An 18632-nucleotide genomic window follows, 5' to 3' on the forward strand; every position below is an offset into this window, starting at 1 on the left:
TTTGCAGTGCATAAAAAACAATTGCTAGCATACATCTCAACACTACATCTCATTACCAACCCACTGCTGCAAATCTATAAACATTCATCATATCATCACAATTTCGTAAACTAGCATCACATGAAAGACTGAATTACAACTATATTTGCTGTTAATGTTTGGCACTTAAAAAAGCATATCTACACTAAAAACATGTTCCACAAATAAGATATGGAAACTGAGACTGAGTGAGGAAGTCTTTGCACTCTAATCTCTTTAAGAGTCTGGGGTATTGATTGAAATCTGGTCTCAGAAGTCTTACTTTCAAGGAGAGAAAATATACAATATAACTTACCCAAATGTTTTTGAAAGGAGTACAAAGGTTTATATTTATTTTATGTCCCCATGACTCAATTTTTTTGTTTTCTGATGCAAGAGGGCATTGTTCGATGCAATAAAAGAGATGCTCTTGCAGACAGAAAAACTCCAAAAATTTGTGTGAAGTGAAGAAAAAATACAAATGACCACTGACCATATACCACTGTCTCACTATATAATGGATGATAAATGATGAACTGTTGCTGTGATCAGCTGGAGGAGAAAGATATGGAGGTGTCTGGTCCCTAAGCGGATACTGTGTTGACAGTACGCTGTCTCTTATGATGTTTTCCATGTTTCCTCTTCCTGCAGTAGACATAAAGAGCTGTGAGAGGAACACAGCTGACTGATGACACCAACAGCAGCCCGATGAAGAGTTGACCAAAGACAGGATACTCCGTCACCACTGACTTACCCTGCGGAAACAAAAGGTACAGTTAACCTCTACATTTTAGCAGAATATCAAACAATCACGGCAACTCTGGCTCACGAGGTAGAGCGGTCATATCCCTGGCCTTGGCAGCCTACATGCCAAAGTATTCATAGGCAAGCTACTGAACATCAAATTGCTCCTGATGTGCTGTGTAGGTGGCCTCGCTACCATTGTGTTAACGGGTGACTAGACTAGAAAAGCGCTACATAAATACAGTCCATTTGCCATCATCGCAATGCAGTTTTGTTTACTTGTTTGTCATTTTGGCACAAAACTGCCTTTGCATTAATACTTGCTCAGACCACATCTTATCAAAGATGCAGAGCAATTTTAGTGGCTTCACTTGGATGCACATGTACTGAAATCAAGGAAACACCTTTCATTTATGTTGTCTTGCCTGTTTTAGTTTGCTATGCATTTTTTCCACTTACCGCACATTATTGTGTGCATCAAAATGCAATGTGTAATGTGACTGAGGAATATTCTTAGCTATAATATCATCCTAATGAGTGTGATCCAGAGAAGTGTCAATAGTAATGGTTTGTTAAATGAGTGAGTTTCCTACAGCTTCTAGAATGTCAGTTCTACTCTGTGCAGTTGATTAAACACGTGTAATCATCATTCATCAGGAATGATATGTGGGTTTCACCTACTGTCTCTGACATTTGGAGGGATGGCACAGATTGGAAAACTACACTCATTAATCAACAATCCAACAGTAATGATTAGATGATTATCTGGATTAGTCTTGAGCTTCACTAGCTCCACCAACTATTTGCACATTTCTATCATAAAAGTCCAGATTTCACTTGGAGAATCAAACTATTATTTCTGTTATGTCAAGAAGATTTTGTGTCAAGTGATTTTTTTCTTTTCATTTTATCTCTTGCAGTCACATCTCTGGCATGAATCAACATGGATGCCAATGAATATTTGGTCTCTGTTTTTGATAAAGGTATTGGTCCAGAACAGGACCACAATTATTTAAAGCTTCTTAAATTAACAATATCTTTTAAATCATTTGTCTCTAATCCACAGAGAACAATGCCCGAGTAGGCATTACTCAACAACTCACAACCAAGGGCAAGTCATGAACTTGTTGAGCTACGTGGCAGTAGTATTCTTATACTCTTTGTATATAATGTACATAGAATAATAATAGGAATAGACAATCAGCTATGTCTATTATTCTGTATACCTTTTTTTATTGACTCTTTTGTTCCTCCTATGTCTATCTTTTATTGTTTGCTGCATTTAACAATTTAATTTCCCTGGCGTGGGATTAATAAAGTTTTTTAACTTTACCGTATCTTTAACAATGACCTAGGCAATTGCTAGGTTTGTAAAGGCACATTTGAAACCAGTGTCAAAAAATGTCTTTTTGAGATACAATTCTGAAATTTACCACAGTTAATCTACTGAAAAAGGTCATTTTCTCATGAACTTTTTAGAATTATAGCAGTTAAGTTCAGCAGTTGAACTTTACCATCCAAGCTGGCCCTGCGGTTGTCCGCCTCAGTGCTGCACTAATAACCATTCACACCACCTGCACCACTCTCACCTCTCCTTGCTGATCTCCCACCAGCTCTCAGGATTTGGAAACAGGATGTGTGTCACTTCTTCAAGAGACAGAAGATCAGGAAAGCATCAGGCCCAGATAGGCCTGTCCCTCTCCTGTCTGAAAGTCTGTGCTGACAAGCTGACACCCATCTTCACACAATTTTTCAACAAATCACTGGAGCTATGGGAAGTTCCCTGATGCTTCAAACATTCCATAATAACTCTGGTGCCAAAACAATCCTCCATCTGAGGATTAAATTATGACAGGCCTGTCTCTCTGATGTCTGTGGTCATGAAATCCTTTGAGAGACTGGTGTTGACTCACCTGAAATACATCACAGGCCCCTGCTGGAAGCCTTGCAATTTGCCTACTGGACATACAGGTTAGTTTAGGGATGCAGTCAACATGGGACTGAACTACTTCCTGCAACAACTCAACCACCCATGCAAGGATCCTGTTTGTGGACTTCTGCGTTCAGAAAAATTTAAATTCAGAAATCCTCCACTCAGTTCACTGCGCCAGTCAACACCTGTCAGTGGATCACAAATTTCTTGACAGGAAGCAGCAGGTGAGGCTGGGGAATATCCCACCCAGCACCCATCAGCACTGGAGCCCTGGGGTGTGTGCTCGCCCTGCTGCTCTTCTTCCTCTACAACAACGACTGACTCCAGTTTTACACAGGAAAAATCAAGTCTGTTCTTTGCACATCCATCACCATCTGGTTTGGGTCTGTCACCAAAAAGCAGACTGCAATGGACCATAAGCACTGCTGAGAAAATCACTGGTGCCAACCTGTCCTCCATTCGGGACTTGCACACCTTCAGACTGAGCACATCCTGAACACAACCTGTTCCAACTTCTCCCCTCTGGTAGGTGTTACAGATCATTTAACGGCAAAACAATCAGGCACAGTAACACACCTCTGACACCAAACCATCCACTGGACTTCACCAGACTGGCTATTTATTATTCAATAATGCAACGCACTGTCAGTTTTCATTTGAAGAAAACTGTTCATTGCTTAAGAGTTTAATTGTGTTGATGCTATTTTCATTTGTCTATTGATATTATTTATTATTATTTTGGCTAAAAGTTTAAAGTATACCTTGATACATACAAACTGCATAAAGTTAAGGCCACTGACTTGGATTTAGTTCCCTGTTTCAAATTTAAGATTTACTTAAATTGGTTGCACAATCACATTTTAAAGTCTATGTGACAACTTGACATCAGCATAACAAAGTCTAAACAACAGAGATTCAGATTCAGGTAGAAGCTGCAGAAGTACTGAGAGCCAGGGACTAGTGTCACACATGGCTCATCATATTCTGTGACCTGTAGCAGGGCAACAATGGATTCAATTTCAGGTATCTAACATTGCATTGTGTATGAAGAAAATTAGAATAGTAGAAGTAAGAAGAAAAAATCATTATTATTATTTCTACAGTATTGTTTTTACTTTACCCTCGACAGCTTCTGCAGCTTCTGCAGCAAAATAAAAAATGAATCAAGACATGGTGAATTTCAAAGAGAAGTAACTAAATATGTGGTGAAAGACCTACCCTTTCAGCACTGTATGATCTCTGTGATTTAAATATGATACTGAGTGGATTAAACCTGTGTCTGTTATTTTCCAAACTAAGATGTCCTCATTCCCACCTAACGAGCTACCTAAAATGATTCAAGAAATGATTTTCCCCCATTGTTTAGGTTTACTGAAGTCTTGGCAACTAAAACTATTTATTCTATGATTTGGGAAATATCTTGGTCCACCTTTGCTTCAAGGAGAGATATTCACACAACCACAAGAGATTAGATTAGATTAGATTAGATAACACTTTATTGATCTCACAATGGAGAAATTCATTCTTACAGAAGCTCTTCAGAACACACAAAGGGGGGTTGAAGAGGTGGCAGAGGACCTCACAGAGTTGAATAGGTCCTTAGCAGCCTGGGGCTGATGCCGTCTGGTCCTGCAGATTTCCTCTGCTTCAGTTGCCTCAGCTCTCTCCTCACCTGGTCTGATGTGATGGAGAGGGAGGAGTGAGGGGGGGACTGGGGTGTGCTGCAGAGGGTGGGGGGGCAGAGGGGGGCTGGTATTAGGAACAGTCCGTGTGGGTGTGGGGGGGCAGGGGGCAGGTGAAGGTGGTCTGGGGAGGGGGGAAGTGGCCTCTGTGCTGGAGACGTTTGAAGAGGGGTGAGCAGGAAGGGGGGCAGAGGGGGTGGGGAGAGAATGCAATCTGTTGAAGTAGCAGTTTAATTCATCCGCCCAGCGCTGGTCTCCATCCATCCAAATCCAGAGATGTTCTTCAGTCCTCTCCACACGTTGTTCTGCAGTGTTCTGGGCCAGCTTCTCCTCCAGCTTCTTTCCATAATCCTTCTTGCATGCATGCCTAATCCGGCAGGAGAAGAGGTTAAAGTCTGAACAAGACACCTCCCTTCTGCTCTGCTTTCCCCGCCCCATCTTCTCTCTCCCAATAGGGAGAGATCCAGGAAGAGGAAGTGTAGATAAGGTTAGGAGTAATAATAGTAGTTGGAGGGTGAAATAAAGGCAGTAAGGGAGTAGGGGAGGCAGAGGACATGCCTAATCCGGCAGGAGAAGAGGTTAAAGTCTGAACGAGACACCTCTCCTCTGCTCTGCTTTCCCTGCCCCATCTTCTCTCTCCCAATAGGAAGAGGTCCAGGAAGAGGAAGTGTAGATAAGGTCGGGGTGTGGCCAGCTAGAGTCTCTCTTTGGGACCATGTGGCCTGTTCATGTAAGTTTGTGTTGTAAGATACAGAGTTGGCTTGTTTTTTTGTTCTTTTTTTTGGTTGTTTTCCTGTTTTGTTTGATTCTTGAAGGAAATGGTAGAAGAGGCTGTTAAATCTAGTCTGTGGATTAGGCCTCCACCTTCCTGGAGGTGTTGTGGGACTAAGTAGGCGAAACACAGTTGAAGGGAGGTTTCCACCTGATGATCCCCAGAGACTTGTTAGGAATCACTGCTCTTTGGCATGTATAGAGACAGATTAGGGGTCCAAGGTTCTTCACTGAGAATCAATCCTCTTTTAGCACAAGTATCTTGTGTTTAAATTAACATAATCCTTCTTGGCCCGTCTGATCCTTCATTGTAGCTCGCGCTGTACTCTCTTCTGTTCCTCTCTGTCTCCTGAGTTAAAAGGCCTTTTCTTCTGGTTCAGGAGGGCTTGGAGCTCTGGGGTGACCCAGGGGTGGTTGTTGGAGAAGCACTGTACCCTCCGAGTTGGCACAGTGCTATCCACACAGAAGTTGATGTATTCCGTGATGCAGTGTGTCGATGTCATCTCCATAAGAGCTGCAGAGCATGCTCCAGTCTGTGGTCTGAAAACAGTCCCTCAGTCTCTCATTAGCTTGTTTCCGGTGCCGATGCGAGTGGCGGCCTCTCTAGCAGCTCTGTGTGATCTTCGCACTCTTTTGTTTTTATTTTCTTCCTCTTTCTGGGTTTCTTGGAAAGTATTTCTCTATTCTATGGATATGGATTCTACAACTTCAACGCCGACACTCGTTTATTCGAGGAACTTTTTAAACGCCTTGAGAGCAAAGTCCCACTTCGGTGTGGTCCCGTGTTTACCTGTGGACGTAAGGAAGTCATACCGGGGCTGCAGAGCTGGCGCTATGCTAAAAGCTAATGATCATGGGAACGATCGACGAACTGGCTGCGCTGACGAAAAACCTAAAGACCTTCAAGGAGTGCACTTTGCTGTGTCTCACTGAGTCGTGGCTAACAGCTAGCATCCCAGATGCTAACGTGGAGCTACCGGACTTCAGCACAGTCAGAGCGGACAGAGACACAAGAGCCTGTGGGAAGCAAGGAGGAGGACTCGCACTGTATGTGAACAAACGGTGGTGCAATCCTGGGCATGTGAACATTAAAATCTCCAGCTGCTGCAGGGATATTGAACTCATGGCTGTAAGTTTACATCCCTATTACTTGCGCAGGGAGTTCAGCCACGCCATTGTTCTCATTGTTTACATTCCGCTGCGCGCCGACGCGCAACACAGCATCCTGAGGCTCTTGTGCCAATCTCTGGGGACTTTAACCATGTCACTTTGGACAATACACTGGCTGCTTTTCACCAGTACGTGGACTGGGGGAAGAGGCCTATAGATCTGATGTATGCAAACGTGAAGAATATATACAGAGCCACCCCCCTGCCAGCACTGGGAAAAGCAGATCACAATCTGGTCCTGCTCAAACCTCACTACACACCAAGAGTGAGGAGACTACCAACAACCACACGCTCATTCAGGAAGTGGTCTCCTAAAGCCGAGCAGACTCTGAAAGAGTGCTTTGAGACCACAGACTGGGAAGCACTGCAGGGGTCTCACAACGAGAACATGGAGGAGATGGGTGACTGCACTACAGACTATATTAACTTCTGTATGGACACTGTTGTTCCAGTAAAATCTGTACGCTGCTTTGCCAACAACAAACCCTGGATAACTAGTGACAGCAAAGGCCTTCTGAACCAGAATAAAGAAAGCCTTCAAAGATGGTGACACACTGGAGATCTCCGAAGGAACTCCGAGTCCAGCTCAGAAAGGCGAAGGAGCAGTACAGAAGGAAATTAGAAGAAAGGATGCAGAACAACAACATGAGGGAGGTGTGGGAGGGGATGAAGACCATCGCTGGCTGACCCCAAGAAGGGTGCCCACATTGAGGGGGATGTGGGGAGGGCAAACCAGCTCAACCACTTCTTCAATAGATTTGATCACCCCAACCCATTCACACCTCTGAGCACAGCAGCCCCCACCCTCCCACTCCCGCAAGCCATCATCAACACAGATGAGGACATCTCCCCTCCTCCCCTCACACCACCCACGACAATCACAGCAGCTCAGGTCTGTAGTGAGCTGAAGAGGCTGCGCCCCAGCAAAGCCGCGGGTCCAGATGGAGTATCAACACGACCGCTGAAGGCCTGTGCGAGGGAGCTGGGACACCCCCTTCAGCGCATATTCAACCTGAGCCTGGGACAGGGGAGGAGCTGTGGAAGACATCCTGCATCATTCCAGTCCCTAAGAAACCACATCCTGGGGAGCTGAACGACTTCAGGCCGGTCGCCCTGACGTCACACGTGATGACGACCATGGAACGGCTACTGCTCCATCACCTGAGGCCACAGATCCACCACGCTCTTGACCCTCTGCAGTTTACTTACTGGGAGAAGACAGGAGTGGAGGATGCCATCATCTTCCTGCTCCACCGATCTCTCTCTCACCTGGACAGAGGCAGTGGTGCTGTGAGGATTACATTCTTGGACTTCTCCAGTGCCTTTAACACCATCCAGCCATTGCTCCTCAGGGACAAACTGACAGAGATGGGAGTTGAAACACACCTGGTGGCATGGATTACTGACTACCTGACTGGCAGACCTCAGTATGTGAAGCTGGGGGACTGCAGGTCCAACACTGCGGCCAGCAGCACAGGAGCACCGCAGGGAACTGTGCTCTCTCTGGTCCTGTTCACGGTGTACATGTCCGACTTTCAATACAACTCGGAGCTCTGTCATGTACAGAAGTTCGCGGACGACACAGCCATAGTGGGCTGTATCAGGAGTGGAAAGAGGATGAGTACAGGAAACTGATTCAGGACTTCATCACCTGGTGTGACTCCAACCACCTGCTCCTCAACACCACCAAGACCAGGGAGATGGTAGTGGACTTCAGGAGACCCAGGCCGTGTCCAGAACCGGTCATCATTAAAGGGGACTGCGTGGAGGTGGTTCACACCTACAAATACCTGGGAGTGCAGCTGGACGAGAAACTGGATTGGACTGCCAACACTGACGCTCTGTGCAGGAAAGGACAGAGCCGCCTGTACTTCCTCAGAAGGCTGGCGTCCTTCAACATCTGCAAAAAGCTGCTAGTGAGGAAGGCAGGCTCCGTCGTAGGCACAGAGCTGGACAGTCTGACATCTGTGGCAGAGCAACGGTCACTGAACATGCTCCGCACAGCACCATCTCCAGGCAGAGGAGCAGGTTCAGTGATAGACTGCTGTCATTGTCCTGCTCTACTGACAGATTGAAAAGATCGTTCCTCCCCCCACGCTCTCGGGGAGGGCGACAAAAACAATAATCAACACTACAACTCCGAACTCACTACACACCTAAACCACGCATGGACACACACACTTTATCACACACACATCCATATGCTGGACTCCATCACACACACATCTAAATGCTAGACTTTATCACACACACATCCATATGCTGGACCCAAGTGTGGACAAACCGACTATTGCACACTGTTATTTTGCACAACTGGACTACTGTGCACATATTTAACTGCTCGAATGTTTATCCTGTATTACAGATGTTTATCCTGTATAGCTAGATGTTCAGATGTATATCCTGTATAGCAAGATGTTAAGATGTTTATCCTGGATAGCTTAGTTCTTTATTTTTATTTGACTATTTTTTTCTTATATTGTTATTTTTTATTTTGTATTGTATTTTTGCCTCTTACTGAAAGTCTATCTAAATCTATCTATCTATCTATCCATCTATCTATCTATCCTCAGTCCACACTTTCACAGTCCTCTTCTGTGCAGGTTCCTTTCGCACCCTGGGTGTGTATTGGGGGAGCAGATGAACAAGGATGTGATCAGACCGCCCAAGGTGGGGGAGGGGGGCGGAGGTGTAAGCGTCCTTCACATTTGCATACAACAGGTCCAGTGTGTTACTGTCCCTTGTATGACACTAAACATAGTGTGTGAATGTTGGGAGAGAGGCGGAGAGAGAAGCTTGATTGAAGTCCCCACTGACCAGCAGCAGGGCGCGGGGGGTTGACCTGGCTGACAGCGCTGTGGAGCCACTCGCACACAGCCGAAGCCTCTGCCGAGGAGGAATGTACACACAAAAACATCAGTCCATTCAGTCATGTCTCAGAGAAAGAGTTTTTCTGATGATGACGGTGTCTTGCATGCATTTGATGTACTTACATCAAGGCAAATTGCAGGACATAATAACTTTTCATGAACAAGCTCGAGATGATGCCTAACTCATGTTCAAGAAGGAGAAACCTGTTTATTCATATCCCTTTAGGATGCACACATGATCAAGGTTTTTGATGTGTGCAAGGTGTTTTTAATTTCAGTATTGTGCTACAGGTATTCTCAGTATGATACTTTCACTTATGCATGTACTGAACTTGTTTCATGATCCAAGATTTGTTTCTATTCTATTTAGGATACATATTTAGGGATATTAAAATCAATGCTCTCTGATCCACCTTGTCTTTCAACTGTGAAGTGACGTTGCTTCAGGTGGTGTATCATTCCCAATCAAACGTGTGTACTTTAATTAGCCTTGGCAGTCCTTTAACTCGCTGGACAAGTAACAGTTTGTGTTCACCAAACTGAAATTGTCCTGTTGTTACTGTCTGAGATACTTCAGTCATTGTGCTTGCTGCTTGTTTCTGTGTGCTTATCACATGACATTGATTGTGTGTCCTGTGCCATCAGGCTTTGCTTTGTTTTGTGTTTGTGTTCTACCACTACTGTAAAGCTTGTAACTCAGTTAAAAGACCCATGCCAATGTGAGTTTGTACGCTGGGTTTCTGTGTGATAAAGAGATTATTATTTTGCATGTAACAGTGTTCGAAACCTCTAATTATGAATTTCTACACGGTAGATGTGCCTGTTTTTCATATGTATAGCTGTAATGCCACCAGATGGATTAATAGTGCAACTGCATACATAGGATTCCTCTGTACACACCGTATGTGCCTCAGCAAAGGAAGATACTTTCAAAGCAGAAGATGGGTGCATGTGAGCAGTGTTGAAATATTTTGGTGTTGATGCTTTAGAATTGCTTTTGCAACAACCTGTGGCATGAATTTTGACTTTAAGAACTACAAGCATTTCATGAAAAAATTACAGGTATTAATGTGCAGAAATAGTAACTTCATCCACAAGTTGCTTTGCTGGTCATACGTTGAGCTAATGTTCGTAAGCTAGCTTACAGAGTGTTGTGAATGTCTTAGTTATTTGTCTACGTTTTATTGCACACATCTAAATGCAGTTGCATACCACACTGTTGACTGTCTCTGAGTTGCTGTTTTTCATATCAGACAGGCTATATTAAATATGGGCTTTACACTGTGAGATTTACAGTCTTTTATGTGAAATTGGGTTTTCAATGTTATTCACAAGCTAATAGTGTTCTGTTTATTGTCTGTGGACAAAAAAAGGTAAGATAAGATTATATTTATCCCCAGCTGGGGAAATTCGGGTATTACAGGCAGCAGGCAATGGCAGTGGGAAAATAACAACAGAATAGAGAAATACAAAATAAAAGCTGCCTATATATACTATACTATATATGTACATTATAGAAAGAACTATAACAATATCACCATAAAAATATACTGCTAAGGTTGTAGTGAATTTTCACAGTTTTTACAGAAATTGCACTTGAATTTGGTATGGATAAATCACCATCTCCTTAGTCTTGCTGCCGTTGATGTGCAGGTGGTATAGTCCACACCAGTCAACAAAGTTACTAATGACTTTCCTGTACTCCAAAACATTCCTCTGTGTCTGTCTACACGTCCAACAATGGCTGTATCATCTGAGAACTTCTGGAGGTGGCAGCTGTCTGTGTTGTGTCTGAAAGCCGATGTGTATAGAATGTGAAGAGAAAAAGGAGAGAGCACAGTACCCTACGGATCCCCAGCACTGCAAGCAACCACATCCGACACAGTCGCAAAGCCTCACATACTGGGATCCGTTGGTGAGGTAGTTGGTGGTCCACGCAGCCAGGTGGCAGTCTGCTACGGCTCCTTCCAGCTTCCCCTCAGCAGTAATGGCTGGATTGTGTTAAAAGCACTGGAGAAGTCAAAAAACATGACCTTCACAGTGCACTCCAGGTGGTAAAGACAGAAATGGAACAGGTAGATGACTGCATCTTCCACACCAATGCCTGGTGGCGGAGGTGGTTAAGTATAATCCTCTCCAGGGTCTTCATCAGGTGGGGAGTTAAGGCCACCAGCCTGAAGTGGTTGGGCTCCCACAGGGGATGCACAGTTTTTTTAGCACTGGAACCACACAGGAAGTTTTCCACAGGGCTGGAACTCTCTCCAGACTGAAGCTCATGTTGAATATATGCAGAATGACCCCACAGAGCTGATCTGCACAGTCCCTGTGCAGTCTGGAGCTGATGCCATCAGGGCCAGTAGCCTTCCTTGCCTTCATCTTCCTGAGCTCCTTTCTCACCTGATCTGCTGTTATGGAGAGGCTGGGTGGGGGGCCCGGGGGCCGCTCCTGTTGGGTGAGGTGGGGGGCACGGTCAGTGGTCTGTGATGTGGATTGGAGGGCCGTGAAGTGGTGTGAGGACGGAGCTGCTGGTGTCAGGGATGCTCCAGGGTGGAAGGAGTTGGTGCAAAGAAATAACACTGTCTGTTAGGCTGTGGTGGCCCCTGAACCAGGTTGTGGTCACTTTGGCCCAGTGGGGGGAGGGGTGAAGAACTGTACGCATCCTTTGTGCTTGTGTACAGTATATCCAAGTTGTTCACAAACATTGCTATGCCTCCTCCCTTCCTCTTACTGCACTCCATTGCTCGCCTGTCATCTCTCAGCAGATGAAAACCATTCAAAGCGACATGCATGTCCAGCGTGAGTTCATTCAGCCATGTCTCTGTGAAGCACATGATGCTACAATCCCAGTACTCCCGGGAAGTCTGACGTCTGGTCAATGCTGTAAGATCTTCCATCTTATTAGGGAAGGAACTTATGTTCCCAATAATAAGAGATGGTATGGTTGGTTTATACTGTCTTCACTTGTCCTGGCACTTTGCTCCAGCTCTGCATCCCCTTCTCCTTATCTCCGGTCTTTCCACTAGGAGTATGCTGTTGCACAGCGCTAACAGCTGCTCCTGATTGTAAACAATGGAGCTGTGGCTGAATGGATCTCCCGATGTTGTTTTTAAAAGTCCAGAAAAGAGTAAAAACCAAAGCACTAGTCTCACCAGGAGTATATCTGTAGGAACGCATGATCGTCTGAGACAAGTGACAAAAAAACGTGAAAAACACAAGACAACACTAAAACAAAGAAAATCGGTCAGAGCTGTTGTAACAATTTTAACAAATTTGTGCTCACAATTTGAAAGAAATAAGCCCTTTCTGTCAAGAGGAAAAGTTTTAGATCTTTTACTTCAACTCGCTAAAAAGTGTTGCATTTATATTATAGTAGAGTATAGTTTGCTACCCTTTGTGGTATAAATCTGAGAACTGGAGCAGTATCAGAAATCTACAGCTACACCATCTAAAACCAAAGGTGTTGAGATCTCCTCCTTCTCTTCCTTTTGTACTCCTGTGTTTTTTCCCTTCTTTGTGTCTCTTGTCTTTCCCTCCCATGTTTGTCTAGTGAGTGACATCACTCCAGGACGGGGCTGACAGGTAGGGCCAGCCTCTCTTCTGATTGAGCACACCTGTGCTCAATCATACAATCAGGACCACATGGCCATGCAGTATAAAATCCTGAACAAACAGTCAGATTGTCTGCCTACAAGTGTGGTAATGTGTGGACCTTCATGTGCCTAGTGTCTAAATCGGTCTTGTATCTGCTTGTGCTCAATAACCTGACCTGCTTGTGTTTTTTGTGCTCAGGCAATCCCAGTCAGCCACTGTCATTTGTGCCTTGCCTGTCTGCTCTCCCTGTGAGGCTGAAGTGGAAAACAAACCACTCCAACCCTTGTCTGGATCTTGCCTGTTTGCCTGCTAACCCCGAAGACTTGGATCTGGAGCTTTGGGACTGTGCATTATTGAAATCAGTATTTTTGAATATGCCATCTGTTGGTTGCTTGCTAAACACCAATTAAACTGCTTATTATTTCAACCTTTGACTCCTGCCTCCTTTGTCAGAAAGTGGCGTTGGACTTTGACCTTAGTAAATTATAATAAAAGGAAAATGCCAAAACAGAAATCTCTTGTCAGTGTTTTTAGAGACTTCTGAGAAGAAATAAGCAAAGACATTACTGATCTACAGAGAGAGATGTAAGTTGGGCATTTGATCCACTGCATCTCATGTGGAAGAAGCAGAATACAGAATAAACATGGTGGAAGATCTGGATAATACCAGAACCCAAACCATTACCCATCTGATGCAACAGCAAACCAAAGTCGAAGGTCAAGTGGAAAGTAAATGATGCCACTTGAACATGAGAATTTACATGATGAGCAAAGGGATATTTTAATGAAAATTCTTATACAGCATTGCTGGAATGAGATATGTATTTCTTTTATAAGTACAAGATTGTTAAAAAATAAAGCATGGCTGCCATCAACCCAAAAACTTTGCAAGGAGTTGGACGTAGCAGAAAAATGGCCATAACACATTAATGATTTGTCCAATCATCATAAAACTGGGATACATACATTCAGGCCGTGTTTGGGAATGGGGCAACTGAAACATTTTGAAGCCAACCTATAGGGGGTGTCCCAAATTGTGTAACCCTAACAAATTTTTAATAATATGGTTTCTGTGTCATCACTGGATTGATGTCAGAATCACAAAAGAAAATGGTAAAACGGGTAAAAAAAGGGTAAAAAGTTTACATAACCATGAAATTTATGTTGATAAACACAGTTACGCACCGTCAGCATGTTCTGCTCTCCTGATTTGGAATACCTGGCGGTGAAATGCCGACCGTTCAAGTTGGTTAGAGAACTCTCACTACAGACTGGACTGTGTTCAGAGAAGAGGCAGACTTTGAGGAGTACACATCATCTGTATTGTCCTATATTCAGTTCTGCACTGATGCTGTCCCCAGTCAAGACCATCACAGTGTTTCCCAACCAGAAACCATGGCTGGACAGCACAGTGTGGTCCCTGCTGAAAGCCTGGGATACTGCCTACAGAGCTGGTGACAGGCTGGCTTATAGCAGGGCTCGAGCAGAGCTGACGAAGGGAATTAAGCAGGCCAAGCTCCGGTACAAAAACAAAATTGAAGATCACTTCAATAACAACAACCCCCAGAACATGTGGAGAGGCATCAGAACCATGATGGACTACAAGCCTAACACTCAGCTCGCCAGCCACGACCCCACCCTGCCTGACACCTTAAACAGCTTCTTTGCCTGCTTCGACACATCAGGCAGCAGAGAAGCTACACATCTACCCTGGCTGGAGGAGCAGCACCAGCCCCTCGTCCTGCAGCAGCACCAGGTGACATCCACCCTGAGGAGGATCAACACCGCAGAGCTGCAGGACCGGATAAGGTGTCAGGCAAGACTTTGAGGACATGCGCTGACCAGCTAGCAGGAGTGTTCCTGGACATCTTCAATCTGTCCCTGCAGCTGTCTATGGTTCCTGAGTGCCTCAAGTCCTCCACCATCATTTGAGCGGATTATTCTCAGGTACATCAGAGGCTTCATCCCCTCGGACCTAGACAGCCTTCAGTACTTACAGATGCTGTCTCCATCACCCTGCACACAGCCCTGACCCACCTGCAGCAGCCCAACACCTACGTCAGGATGCCATTTGTGGACGGTAGCTCAGCTATGATGCCGTTGGTTCAGATGGTTTAACACCATCATCCCAGACAAGCTGGCGCTGAAGCTACATGCAGTGGGTCTGCCTGTCTGTGCCACTGGATCAGAGACTTTCTCACCAACAGGCCTCAGGTGGTGAGAATAGGGAACATAACATCATCCCCTCAGGTCCTCAGCACGGGCATGCCACAGGGTTGTGTGCTCAGCCCAGCCCTCTTAGAAACAGGATTTGTTTCTATAATAGAAACCAATTTTGATCTTGAGCTTAGTGACCAAATTTGCAATATGCACTTTAAATGAGAGTTCCTGATCAATAAGAAAACCCAAGTACTTGTAGTTAGAAACAAGTTCAATGGGAACACCTAGTGAAGTTAAAATTGAGGGGATGTTCCCTGGTAATTCACCAGATTTAGAAAACACCATCAGTTTAGTTTTTTGTGCATTTAAAACTAACTTAAGATTTTGCAATCAAGATTGAACTACATTAAAAGCAGATTGTAAAAACTCATGAGCCAGCACAATTGAGGGTGACCAACAATAGATGACAGTGTCATCAGCATAAAAATGGTAAGAGGCATTTGACAGGTTATCACATATTTTGTTTATATAAATAGAGAATAAAATAGGCCCCAAGACTGAACTCTGGGGCACACCTTTGGAAACCTCAGAAAAGGGTGAGGTGGAACCAGCCATCTGAACACACTGGGTTCTATTAGTCAAAAAATTGGCAAACCACGAGGCTGCAATTTTAGACAGGCCGATCTGATGTAGCATGTTTATCAGTATACCGTGATCTACTGTATCAAATGCCTTTGACAAGTCAATGAAAAGTGCAACACAGTAATTCCTGCAGTCCAAAGCATAGTTAAAATCATTCAGAACCTTAAGAGTGGCTGTGACTGTGCTGTGTTGCTTTCTAAAACCAGACTGGAAGGTTGATAAAATATTATTTGCTTCAAGAAAGTCTTTGAGCTGATCACTGACCAGTCGTTCGAACACTTTGGAGAGCACACAGAGTTTGGATATCGGACGGTAATTATTTACGTCCGAAGGTTCCCCCCATTTTAACGGGAAGAACAAAAGCTGACTTCCAAATTTTTGGAATTGTGCAAGTGATAAAGCTCAAATTAAAAATGTGCGAAAGAGGCTCAGCAATAAAATCTGCGGACAATTTGAGAAAGAACGGGTCCAGTTTGTCAGGTCCTGCTGCTTTTTTTAGCGTCCGGTTTAGACAAAACTTTCTGCACATCAGAGACAGACACTGGAGTAAAATAAAAACAATTTGCATCACTAGTTGCAACCTGAGCATCTGTAATTGATACAGGTTTGACACATTCAGGGTTTACAATGTCAAATAAGTTACCAGCAGAAATAAAGTGTTCGTTAAACAAGTTCAACATGTCAGATTTTTCAGTCAGAGTACATGAACCTTTCATCAAAAAATTAGGGAGTTCAGTTGTTGATCCCAGACCAAAACTCTTCACAGCTTTCCAAAATTTCTTAGGGTTGTTTAAGTTTTTGGTTGTTTCAGAGAGGTAAAACTCTGACTTGGCCTTCTTAATAAAGGTTGTACATTTATTGCGAAGCTGCCTGAAGGAGAGCCAATCGGCTTCATTTTTAGTTTTTCTTGCCTTGGCCCAGGCAGCGTCTCTCGTCTTAAGTAGGTGACCAATTTCTGGACAGAACCAGTGGTTATTTCTTCCCTTAACACAGAATTTGCGTATGGGTGCATGTTTGTCAATTAATCTCAGAAATTCGTCATAGAAGTATTTCCAAGCAAGTTCAACGTCATCAAAGAGTGAAACTCTGCTCCAATCACTCCAGTGTACTTGTGGGGAACATTAGTTAAGATTAAGTCAATTAATGATGATCTGGTGGGTTGTTTTGCATTTGGGTGGGTTGGACTATGAATTAGCTGGGCAAGATTAAATGAGTCACAAACAGATTTCAAGCTGATGCGGATGTCAGCCAGTCAAGATTTAGATCTCCAACCAAGACAAGTTCACTCTTGTTAAACCTGGAAATTATATCCGACAGTGACGAGAGGGCTTCATTACATGCTGAGGGTGGTCTATAACAACCCATAACTGTTATAGACTGATCCTGTGCAAAATCAAGTTTTTTGCTTCTCAAGGAAACAGAGGATAGGACAGACACATGGTACCTATTTTTAACAGATGGCTATACCCCCGCCTTTCCTGGGACAATCACAGCGGAAGACATGATAGCCTTTTATTAAGATGTCATTGTCTGAAATAGATTTTGTCAGCCAGGTTTCAGACAGGACAAGAATGTCAGTTGACTTAATCCAAATTTTTACAAAGTCTAGTTTTGGGAGCAAACTTCGTATATTTAGATGGAGAATACCAAGGCCACATCTGGTACTGAAATCATCAGGGGTAGCAATACAATTCAGAGTGGGGCCTGGGTTAGGCTGCCAGACAGAAGTAACAAAAGCAGAATGAAACATTTTCTCTTAAGATCACAAAGTGATGCGGAGTCATCCTTATGTGACATGGTAAGGTCAATAAATGATGCTTCTGTGAGAGAAAAATATTTTTTCAAGACAAGATTACACATTAAACGAAGCAATTTAAGATAATTTAACATTGGCCCACACGAGAACACTGGCAAATATTCAGTCAGCTCAGCAGGAGCAGAGGACCAGGTGATAGTAATTGCCTTGGAAAGGTGTAGAGGTAGGCGGAGCTCCTTAGAGGATGCATTACGATGGATTACAGTTCCATGTGACCAGAGAGCGAGAAATAGGAACAGTGCAAGTAATGGTTTCATTGTTAATGTCTCAAGATGAGATAGTCATGCAGTTAAAGACACTAATAGTGTTAGGAGTGAAAGGCAGAGAGGTGAGATGCAGGGCCACCTGAGGAATCACTTGCCTGAGTGCGCTGAGTAGAGTCGTCTGCAGCAGGACCGCTGTGCTCTCCCAGGACGGGGCTATCAGCGGCTAACAGTAGCAGCTAGCTTACCAGTCGGCCACCAGATGCCAACTCTCCATGCAACTGCTAGCGGCTAACTCACCAGCAAACCGCCAGCAATTCGGAGTGTTGGAAGACGGATCCCGGTGTAGCCACAGGACTCGGCAGCTAACAGGCCAATCACCAGCTTTAGCTTCAGTATCCAGTGGAGAGGGGACACACAGCTGAAGGATCCAGGAGGAAGACAGATGCGAGCAGCAACAGATGGACACCCTGGAGCCGGTATCTGCTCCAGTACCATGACAATGTCAGACGCACTGGCAACAGCACCGTACCACAGCCGCAACACATTCATGTGAGGGACCGAGATGCGGTAGCCTGAGCAGACACTTCGTCAACCAGGCAGACGTGCCGGTAGGGATATCCAAGGCAGCAGCATAAACTCAGCAGGCTTCACAGGTGGACCAAGAAGGTAAGAAGCCGGTAGGCAGTACTTTGATGATGATTCGTTTCCTCACAGATTAGCTCGGATTAGTGTTCACATGGAGATGAGTCCAGTTAGAAACGATTAAAATAAGAATGAGAAATATCACGCTCGGAGAAAGTTAGTAAAAGTTTGTTGAAACGGCGTCAAAAGACACTAAGTCAGAGAGTAAACAATGCTAGGACGTGCGCGCAGCCATCTTGTTTTTTTTTTAATACGACATGCTATGCTTAGTGATAATAAAGATGATTTTGAATCTTGATCTGGAATCTAGAATCTTGAGTTGATTACTTACATTACGACATTTTTTTTAATTAAAAGTTTTCTGAAGATTTATTAACCAAATATGCTA

The 18632-nt window shown here is 44.2% G+C and overlaps 1 protein-coding gene across 1 annotated transcript in view; it reads right to left on the bottom strand.

Annotated features, from left to right (window-relative positions):
• Positions 1 to 602: 602 nt before the first annotated feature.
• The window catches only part of LOC121610209 (sodium- and chloride-dependent transporter XTRP3-like), a 39672-nt gene continuing 21642 nt past the window's right edge, over positions 603 to 18632 (bottom strand). The window contains exon 11 of the mRNA XM_041942218.1: positions 603 to 773. Within this exon, the coding sequence (XP_041798152.1) occupies positions 603 to 773 (171 nt within the window). The remainder of the gene's footprint in view (positions 774 to 18632) is intronic.

Source organism: Chelmon rostratus, chromosome 8 (genome assembly GCF_017976325.1).
Source record: "Chelmon rostratus isolate fCheRos1 chromosome 8, fCheRos1.pri, whole genome shotgun sequence".
NCBI lineage: Eukaryota > Metazoa > Chordata > Actinopteri > Chaetodontiformes > Chaetodontidae > Chelmon > Chelmon rostratus.